Source organism: Podarcis liolepis (assembly GCF_965112155.1).
Source record: "Podarcis liolepis genome assembly, chromosome: 2".
Classification (NCBI taxonomy): domain Eukaryota; kingdom Metazoa; phylum Chordata; class Lepidosauria; order Squamata; family Lacertidae; genus Podarcis; species Podarcis liolepis.
Genome location: NC_139555.1, coordinates 82,680,105 through 82,696,795, shown reverse-complemented (window position 1 = coordinate 82,696,795; position 16,691 = coordinate 82,680,105). Strand labels below are relative to the sequence as shown.

Genomic DNA, 16,691 nt, shown 5'->3' with positions numbered 1-16,691 from the left:
GAGCTTCTCATGAGTACAAATGCAGAGGACGGTTGAACTTTCCACCATATCCCATCAATTATGCTGGGTCAAACATACTTTTGCTGTATATCTTCTCAGTTAGGAGTCTGCGGTATAATTTGTGCATTTTTATAGCAGGGTATTCTGCTAGCAAATAAAACAAAACATTCCAAAGCAGGTTCATGTCACTCTACCCTGTTGCTCTTATCATTTTCTGTGTACAGTACACGTTTTCCTTTCTCCCATGACATGTCATGATAGTGTCAGAAGAGCAGTCTTTTTTTTTTTCTGGCAGGGCTTTTGTACTTTTAGTAACTGAATGATATACTTTTAGTAACCAAATGATATACAATTAAATCTATTGGAAACAACTTTTGGCTACAGTAGCTGCACTAATTCCTTTATCCAAGGCAGATAAGCAATGCAAGGGGAAAGTAGTTGTGTGGTCATCAAACTGCAAGTTCATAGAAAGATATTTTCCTCTCTGAAGAGTTAGGGAATGAGATCCCACAGAGACCCATACTATTGCTGTTTCTTCTTGATTTAGGTCTTGCATGATAACCAGTTCAACTACGTTTTGATTGTCCAGAGGTGCAGGCACAATCTAATCCCTTTGAAATCTCGAGCTGATTTGGATAAAGTTACACAAAGCTTCACTGGGGTAAAAAGTGCAAGGGACTTCATACAAGTCAACTTAGAACAAAACTCCTGCCTTCAACCATCCAGCCTAACTGTTGGTTTGGGGCCAGGAGAGGTGCGGAGGGAGCAGTGGAATTATAATTACATTTAGGCATTTTGTGAACTAGAAATCCAGTAAGTGGAAATGAACAAAAAATGCACTCTGAATGTTTTGTTAACCGGAAAAACATTTTGTTAACAGGAAAACATGTACTGTACACAGAAAATGATAAGAGCAACAGGGTAGAGTGACATGAACCTGCTTTGGAATGTTTTATTTGCTAGCAGAATACCCTACTATAAAAATGCACAAATTATACTGCAGACTCCTAACTTCAGTCCGGGAAGACTGAATGTTTTGTATGTAGTATCTAAAAGCCCGCTGGGACAGGGGATTAGAGATCAAAACATAAAAATAAAACAAAAAAATAAAAAGGGAGGCATAGTCTAAAAGCCTGAGGACAACTACTTTGAGATATTTTGTATGCAATGCAGATCTTCCTGAGCATTTTGATAAGTTTTACGTTTGTAGCAACTTGCTTAAAGAGAAAACATGTTTTACCCTAGCTAGGGAGCTGAACCGCAGAGCAAGAGCACATCCCTTGTGTTTCCTTTTCCCTTCTGCAGGAAAAGGGCTGTGTGGAAGGAAAAACCGAAATGCCACCAACATTTCCTGTTACAGTTCTTAATAATAAGCACAGAAAAGCAAAACTTAATTGAAAGATGCTTCATATCCGACAGTAGTGGGCAAGACGGCGGGTGTCCTTCAGGTCCCGTCCTGTGCAGGATAACGAGGAAGACAACTTTGTGCGCTTGTAGTCTTGCTTTTAAAAGCATGGAGCCCCTGAAAAGGCGCCGTTCTTCCTCACCAAGGAAGGCCGGGCCACTATATTCCAGCTAGTAAGAGGAGGGAAAGGGAAGAAACTGAATACATGTTTTTGCTTGTGCACCGTACAGAATGTAACGCTGAGGCAAGGGCGCCTCGAAAGAGGCCTGAGCGCTCCAACTCAACACACCCCTCGAGACCTTTCGGCCATTTTCGCAGCAAGCCCAAAGGCGGGCCTTCGCGCATTTATAAGCGGCGGCGCTGTGCACCGGTTGGCTGCAAGTGAAGGGGAACAAGCTCCTCCTCTTTCCTGACGCCCCACCGCCATGTTAGAACGAAGGGGAGGGAGAGAGGAAGGAGGAGTGTCTGTGCTTTGTATGGGAGGGGGCGGCGGCAGTGGCGGCGGAGTCGTGCATGGCTTTGAGGAAGGGGCGGCTCATTGGCGGGACAAAGATCGCCAGCGCGGTGTAGCGGTGCGGGCGGCTTCATGGCGGAGGCCGCGGCCATGAGCGGCCGCGGCGAGCGAGTGCCAGAGCAGCCTCAGCGGGCGGACAACAGCAGCGGCCTCTCCGGCGGGGAGAACCGAGCTGCAGCCGCCGACGCGGAGAACTCCACACAAAATGGCGGCCGCCCTGAGAGGAGCAGGAGCGACGAGGAGCCGCCGTTCGGGGCCGCCGGCGAGGGCAGGGGATCCCCGCGCGGGGACCACCGCAAGGGCAGCGGCCCCGAGGCCCCCGAGCAGCAGCCTCAGTATAGCGATGGGCTCCCCAGAGCCTCCGAAGACAACATGCCCCTTAAGAAAAACTTTCAGATCCCCAGGAAGAGCAAAGAAAAGAAAGGTGGTTCCCTCGCATCGCATCCCTCCCCCCCCAACCCTCCCTCCAGCCCCAATTCCTCCCTTCTCCCGCTTCTCGCTCCACGTAGCCACATTCGCGACACAGCTGAATGTGAGGAGCCTCTCGCAGCCGCGTTTAAGGTGGTTGGCACGGTTGAGAGAACCTTATTCTCCCCTTCCGAAGGTGGGGGTGGGGAGAGAGAGGGGGGGCGTTTGGAAAACAAATTAACCCCCTCCAAAAAAAACCCATCTCGTTTTGAGATGGCCGCTTTAGAAGAGGCTGGATACGGGCGTGGTGGTTTGTTTTGGCCGAAGGGGGGGGTGTGTGGGCATCATCCGCGCCAGCTCGCAGAGAAGATGGTTCTCTGGAAGGGCGCGCGGGGAAATGGCTCGCCGACTTTGCGCGCTCTGCAGCAGAGGAGAGAGGTGCATCATCCCTCCTGCAGGGTAGGCTGGCTGGGGGGCGCTTACTTCGGCGAAGTTCTCTTTTTCCGCCCCTGATGAAAGCCGTATATACCGCCCCCGCGTTGTAGGAGGGAAGCGGATGCCAGCATGTCGTGCCCTGGCGAGGAAGCGCTATTGCTGCTGCGCTAGTCCCTTTGGTTCGAGTGATCTTCTGTATTCAATATGCAGCATCTTAACGTTTGCCTTTTGTAGCAAAAATGCTTCCTTCTTGTTTCTCTTCACCTAGCTTTTCCTTAATGAACCTCCTTTGGATCATTTCCTTCAAAAATGCTCTCATTCTTTTAATCTTTAATCTTTTTCGAGAGGCTGCCACTAGTGTACTTCACACTTTCCATTCTTCAAGAAGAGTTTAATTTGAGCAATGCAAACATAAAACGTATTTTGTAACAAGAAGGTCAAGGTAGGTTGGTTTGGCCCCTTCCTGAAGGATACAGCTATAGTCTGCAGTTGAAGAAGACTCAAGCGTCCTGGAAGGTTGAAGAACTTTCCTAATTATTTGATGGCACACTGCCTAGGTTTGTCTAAACTTGTGATCAAAAGAATACTACATAGACCCAAGACAATGAACAGTGTCCGATGTTCTTATGAGCATTTCTAGGATACAGTGTGAACCAAAAATGTTAAGTTAGAAGAGATTCAACTGCTGCCAAAGTATCTGGTTCTAGGCCTTTGTTGCATGTACATTTTTAATAGAATGTAAAGTGATACATTAACCACTAGGTTCCTAAAGATAGCTTTAACATGGCAACATAAGTGTGATGGACTCACGTGCCCTTGCACTGCATTGCACACTGTTGCAGGTGGTATATATGGTTCTTCTCACCATTTTACCCTCACAGCAACCCTGTGAAGTAGGTTAGGTTGAGGCAGTGAATGGCCTATGGTCACCTAGTGAACTTCATAGCTCAGTGGAAATTTGAACTTTGGCCTCTGTGGTCCTACACTGACTCCATGCCTCGCAATGGTAAATTCTGTCTAAATTTACTCATGAACTTGCTGCTCATTTTGGAACTTCCTAGTGCAGTTGCAATTCTTAAGGAGCCTCTTGCAAATCATTCCAATTGTTTTACATTGCTCCAGTAATTCTGAATGATCTCTTGAGCACTCTTATGCTCTTCTGTCCATGATACCTGAATAGTTACTGTGTTCAGTCCTGAAAATGTGTGAACACAATATTGATATACCTACTGGAAGCCAAGATGTTCCACAAACTTAATTAAGATAGAATTTTAAAATTTTAATTTAACCTGAAAAATAGAAGAAATTCCTGCTCTGGGTGTCGTCTTAGACAGCAGCATAGGCTTAATAAACAAGAGGTGGAACATGATATCGTGGGAACCATACTGTCCAGAGAATTGTGGAAAACATTTGACTCAAAAAGAGCAAAGCAATGAAGGAACTAATAGAAGGATTATGTAATTAGCCTTTTCCCGAGATTATTTGTGGCGAGTCATAATTCCATGGAGACTTTCTTACCACTAATTGAAAGAGATCTCCCCGCCTTGAGTAATGAACTAGAGAGCAGACCATGAAAGAGTTGAAATATGAGGGCCCTCTTAATCTGAAAGTTGACACATTAGATCATTTTAACATAATTACCCTTTACCAAGTTTCAGAAGTGCTATCTCAAATTTCTTGGTCAAATCTGAGGTTGAGATCTTCCAGTACTTGGTACTTAAAACTATTCCCCCCCCCCCCAATTTGAGTTTGGAATTCTTGTAGCAGTTCTATGCTGTCTACTTTAAGGAAATCAAATTATTAATACACTTCTAGCAGTATTCTATGTACAGGAAGGATTTGTCAAGAGGTTGCAGCAATTGTTTGGAATTCTATTTTGTTCTAGATTTGGGAACTAGCTTAACAATACTGTATTTCTGTGATGGAAATATAAAGGTTTGAATAGTATTATCATACCTTACAGATGAAATAAAACTCTTGGTCTCAGTATAGAAACTACTGAAGCAAAAGTCTATTCGTGTGATGGAGCACTTTGCTTTGTATGCAGAAAGTTCCAGGTTCAATTTACAAATTGTTGTATTTTGGGCAGGGGGTGGGTCAGGTAGGTTTGAGGCACAGCAGTTCTGCTAGTCAATAGCAGATGATACTGGGTTAGATGAACAAAGAGCTTGACTTGGAATAAGGAAGCTTCTTATGTACTAATACGGTTCATATGGCCGACTGGAATACAAGCAAGGTTCTTGCATAAAATATAGGTGAACTGAAAAGTAGCAGAGTCCTGATGGAATCCAGGAGAATTCTATATTTGCTATTCAGGTCCTATTCTTTCTGCTTGGTTGTAGTCTGCATTTCTTGAGACCTGGTCTGTAATTCCTGGTCTGTGTGTTGTCTTTCTGGTTCATACGGCACGTTATTTTCTGTATTCATTCATATAGAGCAAAACCATATAAAAAGTCACTGAGCTCCATTACATTGCTATTGTGCCTGTCTTCCCTTTGTAAAGAGTCAGTTCCAGTGAAGATTGAATTTTTTTTTTTTAAATGACTCCGGTTTTAAATAAAAGCCAGCACAAGTTCCTAACGGGTTGCAGCCAACTAGGCATCCAAACTGTGGTAAGGCTTCTGCTAGCGGAATTGTCAAGAAAGCCATTTTTGTCATTTCCCCGTTCAGCAATCCTGTACTCCACGCCCCCCAAATAATAATCATTTGGCACTTTTCTCCTCCACGTCCTTTTTATTGCCCCACCACACTCAGTTAAGCCAAAGTTTGGTTTAGTAGATCATTCAAACTGGGACTCATGGTTATGTTCTCTGCTTATTAAGTACAGGCTGTAGGCAAAAACAAACATTGGCTACAATTTGATGTTGGTGAGGAGATAGCTTAACTACAAGCCCTGGTTAACTCAGTACTGTGCATGGTGAACCAAAATGAATCAGGCCAGTGGTCCATCTAATCCAACATCCTGTTCTCACAGTGACCAACCAGATACCTGTGGAAAACCCACAAGCAGGACATGAGTGCGGGTTCTTCCAAGTGCTCACCTGTAAATCCCATGGGCAGATGTTTGGGACTACAATTCCCATCATCCCTAGCTAACAGGACCAGTGGTCAGGATGATGGGAATTGTAGCCTCAAAACATCTGGAATAGAGACTCCTGAGCAAAAAAATGTGTGCCTTTAATTCAGGTATCTTCTCACACTGTTCTAAATTTTCTTAAGAAATAGTGGTTGGAAGACTAAAAGATCCTTAATTTATAAGTTCTCAGCTTTCAGTCTTTTCCTCCCCAGCCCTTGGAAGAATAATGTGGATTGGAGTATGGAGGGGTACTGGAAAAGGAGGCAAATGCTGAAAATTGGGTAGAGGTTTTTCATGCTACAGGTTTATCACTGAATGTGAAGCTTCTACTATAGTTAATGCATTCTACTTAAATATTCTGTAAGTGGTCTTTCAAGGAAAGCTGTAGGCAATGCAAACTACCCATTCAGACCTGGAAAAATGGAACGTCTAAAAAATTGAGCAACTAAAATTTCTTATTAAATTTGCACCTTTATCCTGTGCAAAAGAAAAAGGAATTTGTTTGATTTTATCTCTGCCCTATGCTCTAATGCTTTTCTGTACCTTTAAAGACTCTCTGACAGAGAATTGTCCACTCTTAGATGTGCATGGTTTCATAAAATGAACTACAGCCAACTCCTGGTTTGGGCATGCCTGAATGACACGCAGTCGCACACATGTGCATGGTGCCAAATCTGGAAGTAGTCCCAAAACATCATAAAGATGTCATGAAAAGGGGTGGGTCTGAGTGGGCTTATGCGTGCTTTGCTGACACATGCAGGGATCTGGAACAGAACCCCCTTGCAAAATGAGGATTGCCTGCAGCAACACAGTAGCATTTAATTGCAATACACACAGGATTTAATAGCAAGACACACAGATTTTGAGATACTTGTTTTCTTTCTCTGTAGCTCTTTTTCAGCCAGTAACAGCAGGATCTCGTGAATTTCAAGAGATTGTGAACATTTTGCATTCATCATATATGGAAAACCATTCAAAGGACAATTTCACCTACAAAAAAGCCAGTTTGGTTCATAGTGAACTGTTGGAAAAGGAGGTGAGTACCCAATATTCACACATGAAATAGTACGTGAAGTACACAAAAACATGTTCGTATTAATACGAACAAAATTCAGTTAAGTTGCAAAGAAGCTTTTGTGGGAGGCAGGGATGAAGAAGGGGTGAGACATATTTAATTTATTTATGATCCTGCCTTTTGACTTTTAAAAGAGTTCCAAAGCGGTTTACATTGATGAAACGTACAAATTTATATTAGAATATATAACTGTTGCATGAGTGGTTTGCTCTCATGCAGTCTTTGGATCCAAGCTGTTTTCTTTACACTTGTGAACCTTAATGTCTGTTACATCTGTGGTTTCCTGCTGTATTTTGCACAGCTCCTTGTCATTCTACCATGTATAAATAAACAATTTATATATAAACTGCATTCAGTATTTAGTTCACATTTTGACTTTTCTGGTTACTTTGTTTACCTTTCTGTAGAATTCAGATTTTTGAAATCATAGATCATACAAAGTCATTAAATTATAATGTATGCTAGTTTCTGTTGCTATTAGAATTTTGTCTTTTGAAAGTTCATAGAGAAACGAAGAGAATTGAAGCAGGATGGCAGATCGGAAAAAGAGCTAGAGGAAACATTTGCATTTCTAAAGGTTGACCGTGACATGGTAAGAATTTTTATTTCTTTTAAATAACTATTGAAGCATAATGATGCTGAAGGAGACAGAGTGTGCAACTGTCCTAATAATGCAAGGATGTCTGCTTGCTCAATGGAACTTCTCCTCTTTTCTCTCCCTGCACGTGCCCTGTCTCCTGGCAAGGATATGTTTTGGGGGTTTGGAGAATCCCCAGAACAGGACTGAGGCTGTGTGCGGTGGGAGGAAAAGAAGGGGAAATTCCATAGTCTGACAGGGAGACTTACTTGGATACAACCCATATTTTGTGGGGAAAACCTTCCAGCTGACGCTATTATGCGTCTGTTGAATTGTGAAATGCACATAATGGACTGCCTAGATTTAGGTTCTAGATTGATTACCCTTGAGAAGTCATGCTGCTGATTGTCTCCCAGCAATTGACTGCACAACCAATTGAACAGTACAGTGGTGCCTCGCAAGACGAAATTAATTCGTTCCGCAAGTCTCTTCGTCTTGCGGTTTTTTCGTCTTGCGATGCACGGTTTCCCATAGGAATGCATTGAAAATCAATTAATGCGTTCCTAGGGAAACCGCCTTCAGACCAGGTCCGGGGACAGTCTGTCCCCCGACCTCTTCTGAAGGCTGGGGGGGACAAGGGCTTTTCTTCCCACCCCCAGCATTTTAAAAAACCCTGGGACAGCGGAGGACTTCTCCGCTGTCCGGGGCGATCTTAAAATGCTGGCGGGCGGCATTTTAAAATCGCCCCGGACAGCGGAGGACTTCTCCGCTGTCCGGGGCGATTTAAAAGCCCCTGGGAAGGCAGGCAGGGGGGACAAAGACTTTCGCCCCCTGCCCGCCTTCAGAAGGTGTCCCGCCCCCCCTCCCCACTTCGGAACAGCTTTCCGAAGTGGGGCGGCTGGGGCAGGTGTCCCCGCCCCCCCGCCCCACTTCGGAACAGCTTTCCGAAGTGGGGCGGCTGGGGCAGGTGTCCCCGCCCCCCCGCCCCACTTCGGAACAGCTTTCCGAAGTGGGGCGGCTGGGGCAGCTGTCCCCGCCCCCCCGCCCCACTTCGGAACAGCTTTCCGAAGTGGGGCGGCTGGGGCAGGTGTCCCCGCCCCCCCCCGCCCCACTTCGGAACAGCTTTCTGAAGTGGGGCGGCTGGGGCAGCTGTCCCCGCCCCCCCGCCCCACTTCGGAACAGCTTTCCGAAGTGGGGCGGCTGGGGCAGGTCTTTTGCAGCAAGGAGCTGCAGGGAGATCGCTATCTCCCCCCAGCCCCTTGCTTCAAAAGAGGTCCGGGGGCAGCGGGAAGCGAAGCGCTTCTTCCCCGCTTCCCCCGGATGTCTTTTGCAGCAAGGGGCTGCAGGGAGATCGCTATCTCCCCGCAGCCCCTTGCTTCAAAAGAGAATACCTGCTGTCCCCGGGGCAAGCTTCGTTTTGCGAAGCAAGCCCATAGGGAAATTCGTCTTGCGAGGCAACTCGAAAACGAAAAAACCTTTCGTTTTGCGAGTTTTTCGTCTCGCGAGGCGTTCGTCTTGCGGGGTACCACTGTATGGTAGAAGGTTATTTTTGGTTTACTTCATAGTAGGAAAATGTGCTACTAGAAATAGTTGGCTAGTGTGCTGTGCAGAATGAGTATGCTAAACCTGAGTATTTGAAAGCTGTGCTTGGCTATGAATTAAATGATGGTTATGCAGTGGAAATTACCATTTTAGAGAGGGTGGAATGTGTGTAGTTCAGACTAATACATTAGAGCAAAAGATGATAGTATGATATTTGGTGGAATGATTGAATGATAAAGTCCTTCCAAGTAAAGTGTGTATGCATTTCTCTGTGTGTGTTTACATATAGAGAGAGTGAAATTACTGTTATTGCTATTATTTATTACATTGGCATACCACCCTATACCTGCAGGTTTCTGGTCAGTTCACAAGATAGAATCACAATATTAAAAACAAAAATAACTGAAACAAAAATGACCCCATAATTTTTCCTTCTCCGACATATTTTAAAAGGCCATTGGATGTCAGTCAACCAAAGGCATGGTTAAAGAGGAACATTTTTGCCTGGCGCCTAAACGTGTATAATGATTGTAAATATCTCGATTCATTCATCAAAATGTTCATTTCCATCTTATGACAATTTTGGTAGGACAAAAAATAGTGAGAGTGAAGCTTGTTAATAACATCATGAGTATTGATGGCACAGAAATGGATGAGCAGTTCTCCACCTGTGGCAAGAGTGGCTGGAAGGTTGCAGAAATGATTAAACTCACAAAAAATTGTACAAGGAAGAGAAGGCTAACAATATAAGAGAGTTTCTGAAATAATTGGGTCTAGTGATTTTATGAATTTTTTTAATGACATTGACAAATATAGAAATGTTCCACTGTGGACAATAATATAATATTTTTCTAACAACACTAAAAATTTTAAAAATGTATTTATTTAATATTCTTCTATGATGTGGAATTTATATTAAACTTTAGTGCTTTGATACTATAATTGTCAGGTAATTATGCAGGTAACATTTTGGAAATATGTGTATGTTATAAATAGTGGGTGGAGGTATAAATATATAATTAAAGAGGTATAGTTATATATAGTTTAAAGTTGTCTGCTTTTTCTTCTAAATATTTTAGTTATACAACAGGTTTTTGCTGTGGAAACTATATTGTTGGCTACTAATTAAATTGACCTGGATACCACTTTTAAAACTGTGCTGTTATTAACAACCTCTGTTGTTTTAGTATGTTAAAGATCTGCCTGCTATCATCAGAGTCCAAAAATGTGGTTCCTAGAGTTTGAGTCTTACCGCTTTACTGAGGGTGAGGGTTTCTATGCAAGATGAAGACAAATCCCACTCCTATCTTAGAGCAGGATGAGGGCTGTTTGTTATGCACTTCGCATTCAACAGGTTGTCAGCAAACAGTGAAAGCCTTTGCTCACAGGGCATTTGGAATGTTTGTGAACATTATGTGCCATTGCACAAGCTTATCTAATCAGTGTCAGAAGCATCACCATCAAAATGCACAGTGTAAGATTAGCATTTAACTGAAGTTTGAACAATATTGTTGATATTTATTGCCATGTCCGTGTTCTAATATTGCTAAATAAATGCTTACTTTTAGGTGCAAAACATATGTGAAAATGGCTTGCAGGTGGGCCATTCCAAGATAACAGTTCTTGGCAACCCTTCCCTAGGTAAATAGCATTTTTCATTTTCATGGAATTTATGCCTTAAAGAATAGAAGAGAGATTCAGATGAGTGTTGATTCATGGGTCAGGAGTCAACTAAGTTGTTTACAAGGAATGAGATCTACCTGTGCAACAAAGTCCCACATGCTCCTTGTACCCTCTAAATCTGTTCTTGAGTATGAAGAGAATCCCTAGAACAGGGGCGCATGAGGAGAAGAAGGGAAAGTTTTGATTCAAGCAGACCTCAGTCTGTACACACTTACCCTACTTAGCTCTATGTTGAATCCACCCATAATTTCAAACCAGTATGCGAAGTCCAGCTTCAACTATGCTGCACTCTGGCACACTGTTTTGGAGTGTCCTCCAGTCCTTCAGGAAGTACAGTGGACTGAAGGAATGGGCAAAAATAGTTTCCTGCTTTGATGAGTGGGGACAGCTCATATGTAGAGATTGGCACTTGGGAACTCTAGATCCAAGCCAGTATCTCAATATAAATATAAGGGTCATTCCACATCGAATCAACACAAAAATCAAAGAGTTTTGTCACCCACTATCTCAGATCTTGATGAAACTTGCTGTACACCCTTCCCTTCTGGTTGAAAGAAACCCCCTTCATTTTTTTCTCTCTATCTCAAACGGTTTTAATTTTATAGCACTTCAAAGTTTCATTAAATCTGCATTGTCTGTCTCTCTTGAGACCCTCGGCACATGATGCCCTTGTGTACATTTTGTTTTTTCTCTCCATAACCAATGATCAGATTCCTTTGAAATTTTACACAGAACTCAATAAAATGATGAGGTTTTCAGAAAAAAATACACCAGCACTCAAAATATTTCATAAATGCCTAAATTTTTTTATAATTTTTTTTGGTGGAAAAACTAGGTTTAGAAAATTGAATTTACAGCGTGTGGTCATGATGTAAAAAATGTTTTTGATGTTGAAAATTATTGCAAAGACATGCTCTTTCTTGACAAAGAATGCAATTTATGTTTTTTTTATTCCTTGTAAAGAAAATTTTACGTTTTACTGGGCAGCCATTTTGTATAACTTTCCTACAATCCATAGCTGTAATAGAAAAAAAATTAATGAAACAACCATTTTAAAATGTCTAACATTTTAAATATTTCTGAAATGAATAATTATTTTTTAAATTAAGCCTAATTTTATGTACTCATATTTGTATATAATACTCAATTTTTAATTTTTTGGTATATTTTTATTGCTAGGTCTTATTTCCTTACATGTCAGGATTTAATGTTCTACTGACTGTAAATTCTTTTTTTTTATTCCTGATAGCCAATTTTCATAACTTCAAATTCAAATATCCCAAAATTAAAACAAGTCTGCACCTTCGAAAAAACCTATAATAACCTATATTATTTTAATTTTTAAGATTTACAACTTTGTTTCATTAATTTTTTCTGTTACAGCTATGGATTGTAAAATCCTTAGACCTCGCCCTTGTCAATCACCCCTAGAGGTTGCCCCAATCTCTTTTAAAGAAGGGGGGCAGGTACCTCACAAGGCTACTTCCTCTCTCACCTGGCTGCTGTTCGTTATGCTAGAGCTGGTGTGGCCGCCTTTTGGCAACATGACAACAACATTATATTTCTATGTATATAGGAAGATATAATTTTAAAACTCTTGTTGGGCTTCTAAAATATAAAGATTACTTTTTGGTTATCCTTGTGTTTGCTGTAACAATAGACCACACAGAATTCTCAATCTTTTTTAAGGTTATGTATCATCAGAGATGGTTAAATATTTGCACTTCTGTTTGATGTGCATTAGTTTTGTCCTTTCAGATAGAAATGGTTTCAGTAGTTTAATGGAAAGTTAAAATAAGATCTGGAAAATACATTTTATAGTAATAGGCATTCTCTTGTGCATCACTAGGAAACTCCATAAATGTTGAACCTTACCTTGACATTTGTTCTCTTCACACTCTCCAGGTGTATATCTTTCTAGGTATGCTGATTTATTGCAAGCTAATCCTCTGGAGGCTAGAGCAGTGGGTGATATTATTATTTTTAAAGTAATAAAAGTAAGTTTAAGCTGTTTTTCAATTCACTCACAGTTCATTAACGTTGTATGCCCTTTTCTTAAATCATTCCCAAGGATGTATTTTATAACTGTAATCATTTTATTTGTGCTTATGTTTGTATTTTCTATTCCTGTATCCTGCTCTGGGATCTTATGGTGTGGGCAAGTGAAAAAATCTTACGAAATAAACAAAATGTAATAATATGTTTCTTAATATAGCAATTTTCTGACATGAAGCACTTCAAATAGAGCATTTTTCTGTATCAATCAGAGCCACTCCTTATATTGCAGTATATAAATTTTTAAAATTTGCTAACAGTTGCAAAGGTCATTTTCAGAACTGAAAAGTTTGTCAGGTTTGTTGATGGAGTTCATGGCAATTGCAGATTTTTCAAAAGACTGCCAACATTTAGAGTAGCTGGAGTGAGTGAACAATAAATATTTGGCTACTTTATATGTGAATTCATTGAATATAAAATGGTATTACTTCTTATGTTTGCTGTGTGCATTATACTTTCCTGATGGGGATTTTTCTGACTCTTTTAGGGAAAAATGAAGGCGGTATACAGTAACCTAGCAGTGAAATCAATTGACTCAACTGTTAAAAGTGGATTAGACCCTACACCAAAGCATGAATGCCATGTTTTAAAGAATGCAGACAAAATCCGTTCCTTCCTACGTTACAGAGCATATGAGCTCACACAGGTAAGAGAATGACAGTTATATGAACATAGCTGCATACAAATATTTATGTGCTTGCTGCCAGGTTTGTAGTTCTTATGAAACAACTCCAGTGTAATCCTTTCCAGTATGCAGGCTGTTACAGGTCGAATGCTGCCTAACATTTTGAATTTGTTTTGTAGAGATTTGTCTTGAAAGTTGAGTTTTAATCACAACTATAATAATTTGTTCATGGTGCTAATAAGTTTCAGCATTACTAGCATTATACTAGTTTAATTACAAAGTTCAAATGAAGAGTTTGAAATCTACTATAAAATAAATTCAGCAAGCATCTCTTAGCATTAGTAATATGCAAACTTGAGTTTCTTTTGAATTTGTTTCCAGTATTATTTCTATGAATATTACTTTGATGAGATCAGACCAAGACCAAGACCAAGGCATGTGTGTCCATATGCTGTTGTATCATTTTCTCACAGTGATGAAAAGGTACTAAAGTATTTGCCACAAGCAAGGTAAGAAGGGTTTTCACACATTTCTTAAAAAGTAGCATCTAATGTGAAAGGCTTTAATGCTTAAAAGTGTATACATTTTCGGTTTGTTACTACTTGCTGGTCTTGATACATGGTTGCACCTTTGATGAAGAATTGGAAATGGTAGTGTCTTACTCAAGCTGTACAAATGGTTGTTTCTTTTTTAAAAAAAGTGTAGTATTTTTATCCTGCTTGTCAGCTGTAAAGAGCTTGGTAGTAAAATAGTCCTTGTTCTCGGGCTTACAACCTAAAATACATGACACAAAAGGAGAACGGATAAAAGGGAAGAGAAAAACAAGCCAAGTCAGGCACCAGTTGTAAAAGTTACCTGTTAGTTCTTACAGTGACCAGCCTGAGTAGAAACAAGGCAGGGAGAGGAAAAATCAGAGCTGGTCTCTTGCAGATACGATGGGATGTTAGCTTGTGATTGGTCTGGTCTATACTTTTTAAACACCCTTTCATCCATAATGACTATTCTGTAGACACATATTTTATTTTTAACAGTTTGATCATCAGATTTCAATTTGTAAGTGAATTTCCTTTTTTTGGTAAATGGGCTTCAAATAATTAGCATTTCAGTAATCACTTGAGTATATTATATGTAACATGAGGCTGCAGCAATCTTGTTCCTTTTGAGATTTCTGGTGTGGCACATGCGTGTGCCTAGGTTCAGATATTGGCCTTGGTGTCTAATCTGTTACATAAGAATAGTACTTGCTTGCTTATTTCGTGTAACGTTTGTTAAAGGTAAAATAAAGTTTCTAGACAGTTTCACATGTTAGCATGCCTCTTGGTCATGCTTGGCTTTAAGCACTGGAATGCTGCTTCATAGTAATGAATTCTGTATGTCTATGGAAACAGAATAGCCCCAGGGACTCCTTCACAATTGCTCTGCCACCAGCAAGTCCGTGCATCTCATTCACTTCTGTGAGAAAGTATAAAGGGACTGCAGTTCATTATTGCTGAGATGACTTGGCTTAGATGCCGATGAACTTTGTGTCATTCATGGAGGTGCAGATTTTGTCCCCACTTAACAGTGGTGAGAGCACAGCTTTTCCTGCAAAAATAATGGAAGCCATTTCTTTTTAAGGAAGAAAGTAAATAATAATGTGTGTTGGGTTAAGCAAAACAAACATCAAGATTCCAGCAAGTTAAAATACTCCTTGAAAAGTTATTTTCATAAAGTGTAGCAGAGAGTGGACAAAAAATAGAACATAAGTTTCTAGAACACTAACCAGTCTAAAACTATTTGTGACTCCTTGAGAACTGCAGTCCTCACCATTCCCACTTTCACATTTTGGCTTCCCACATTTTGGCATGCAACCACCAAGAGATTGGACATTGGTCAACGTGACTTTTGGTTTGAATTGGTTTATCCACTGTTGCTTCAAGTGAAGCAAAGCTGAGTGGCCATGTGCTGTACTTTGTCAGGTGGCTGACAATCTCAATCTTGGTATCCTCTGGAAGGTTTTTTTTGAGAACCTGGTGGGGTCTATTTGGCTTAGAAAACTGCAAGTTATGTGAGCTGCAGTACCTAAGTCTGTGATTCAAACTGTAAAGTATTTAGTGTGTTTTGCCAACATCCCTATGAGAGAGATCACAATCTTATAAAATACTGTTTAACGCTGGGCAGATTTGGCCAAGGCCCTCTATTTCAGCCTGAGTCCAGTGGACTCTACATATTCTTAATTGATGTTTTACACAGTTTCCATATATTAGGGTTTGTTCTCTTTGCTGTAGTTCTGATAAATTGTTAGAAGGCTTCAATGTCGGAAGCAATTGGCGATATTAAGGAACTGTTAAACTGCTTTGACTGGAGTAGCTACTTGCGATAGCAACCAGGTGACTGGCTATTTTAAAATTTGTGTTGTGATGAGAATGTAGCACTGTAGTTGAGGTTACAAATGTAATACGAGTTGAAGTGTGGCCTTATGAATTGTGACAACTACTACATAAAAATAACTGGGCAGCAAATGCTAGTAGGCTTATAATGACATAAATGTAGGGGAAATCTAGGGGTCTCCAGTTTTTGGAGGCCTTGCTAGCCAAACATAAGTTGCCAGGTTCTTCCTACCAACTTGATGGTACCACCTCCACCCAAAAGCAAAGAAATCACCCTGTTTGAAAGGCAGAGAGCGTTGCAACTTCATCTGATGCTCTGCAGAGTGACCCAGATGAAGAAGTCTTCCCTACCTACTTTGTCTGCAAGAGGACAGTGGGAAGTGTGCTGGCTTCAGTCATTGTCAAGCAGCCGGGCTCAAAGTGATGCCATGAAGCAACAGCCAGGATGCCCATACTGTCCTTTATTGTCCTGAAGCAGGAAAGGGGGAGTTTCCTGGTTTGGCCCTGATCAAGATTTTCCAGATGCCTTGGCCACATAGCAGCCAAATTGCTCCCCACTTTCCTCCCAACTTTGGACTTGTGGAGGGGTTCATACCAGCAGTTGTACTTTGAAGCACCTCCACAGCTTAAAAGTTGGTAGGAAGGCTTGTTGCTTGCCACACTTGCCAGAGGACCTGGAAATACCTGAAGCATGTTTTCTGTTGGGAGCTTGGATCAATTTGTGGTGTAACTTTCTTTTAATCAAGATCAGTCTACTAGGAACCAATCTAATATTTTGAAACTGCTGGCGTATTGATGTGTTATCTTGTGCAGGCCAGTGGTATCAGGTAAAAGGTCTCACAGGAGCCTTTCAGGGCATTTCTGCCCTATGGTGGCTTTGCAGTTCTGGGGAACTGAGACTTTTGTGTACAAGAATCATATATTCTG

The 16,691-nt window shown here is 41.2% G+C and overlaps 1 protein-coding gene and 1 long non-coding RNA gene across 17 annotated transcripts in view; one reads left to right on the top strand and one right to left on the bottom strand.

The window, feature by feature from the left end:
* The first annotated feature begins 1,821 nt into the window (after window positions 1–1,821).
* Window positions 1,822–16,691, top strand: part of TASOR (transcription activation suppressor) — a 66,754-nt gene continuing 51,884 nt past the window's right edge. For 13 of the 16 annotated variants that reach the window (XR_014522453.1, XR_014522454.1, XR_014522455.1 and 10 more), the window contains exons 1-7: window positions 1,822–2,343; window positions 6,729–6,874; window positions 7,413–7,505; window positions 10,601–10,673; window positions 12,621–12,712; window positions 13,258–13,416; window positions 13,777–13,904. Coding sequence is in view for 9 of the 16 variants with exons in the window: in XM_083489172.1 (XP_083345298.1) it covers window positions 1,992–2,343; window positions 6,729–6,874; window positions 7,413–7,505; window positions 10,601–10,673; window positions 12,621–12,712; window positions 13,258–13,416; window positions 13,777–13,904 (1,043 nt within the window). In the remaining 7 variants the exon portion in view is untranslated. The remainder of the gene's footprint in view (window positions 2,344–6,728; window positions 6,875–7,412; window positions 7,506–10,600; window positions 10,674–12,620; window positions 12,713–13,257; window positions 13,417–13,776; window positions 13,905–16,691) is intronic. The other 3 variants (XM_083489171.1, XM_083489170.1, XM_083489168.1) reach the window with 1 other exon arrangement.
* On the bottom strand, window positions 13,937–16,581 carry LOC310700248. Its single transcript, XR_014522530.1, has 2 exons — window positions 16,449–16,581; window positions 13,937–14,169 (listed from the first exon to the last, which is right to left on the bottom strand). It is a non-coding gene; the product is annotated as an uncharacterized lncRNA (long non-coding RNA).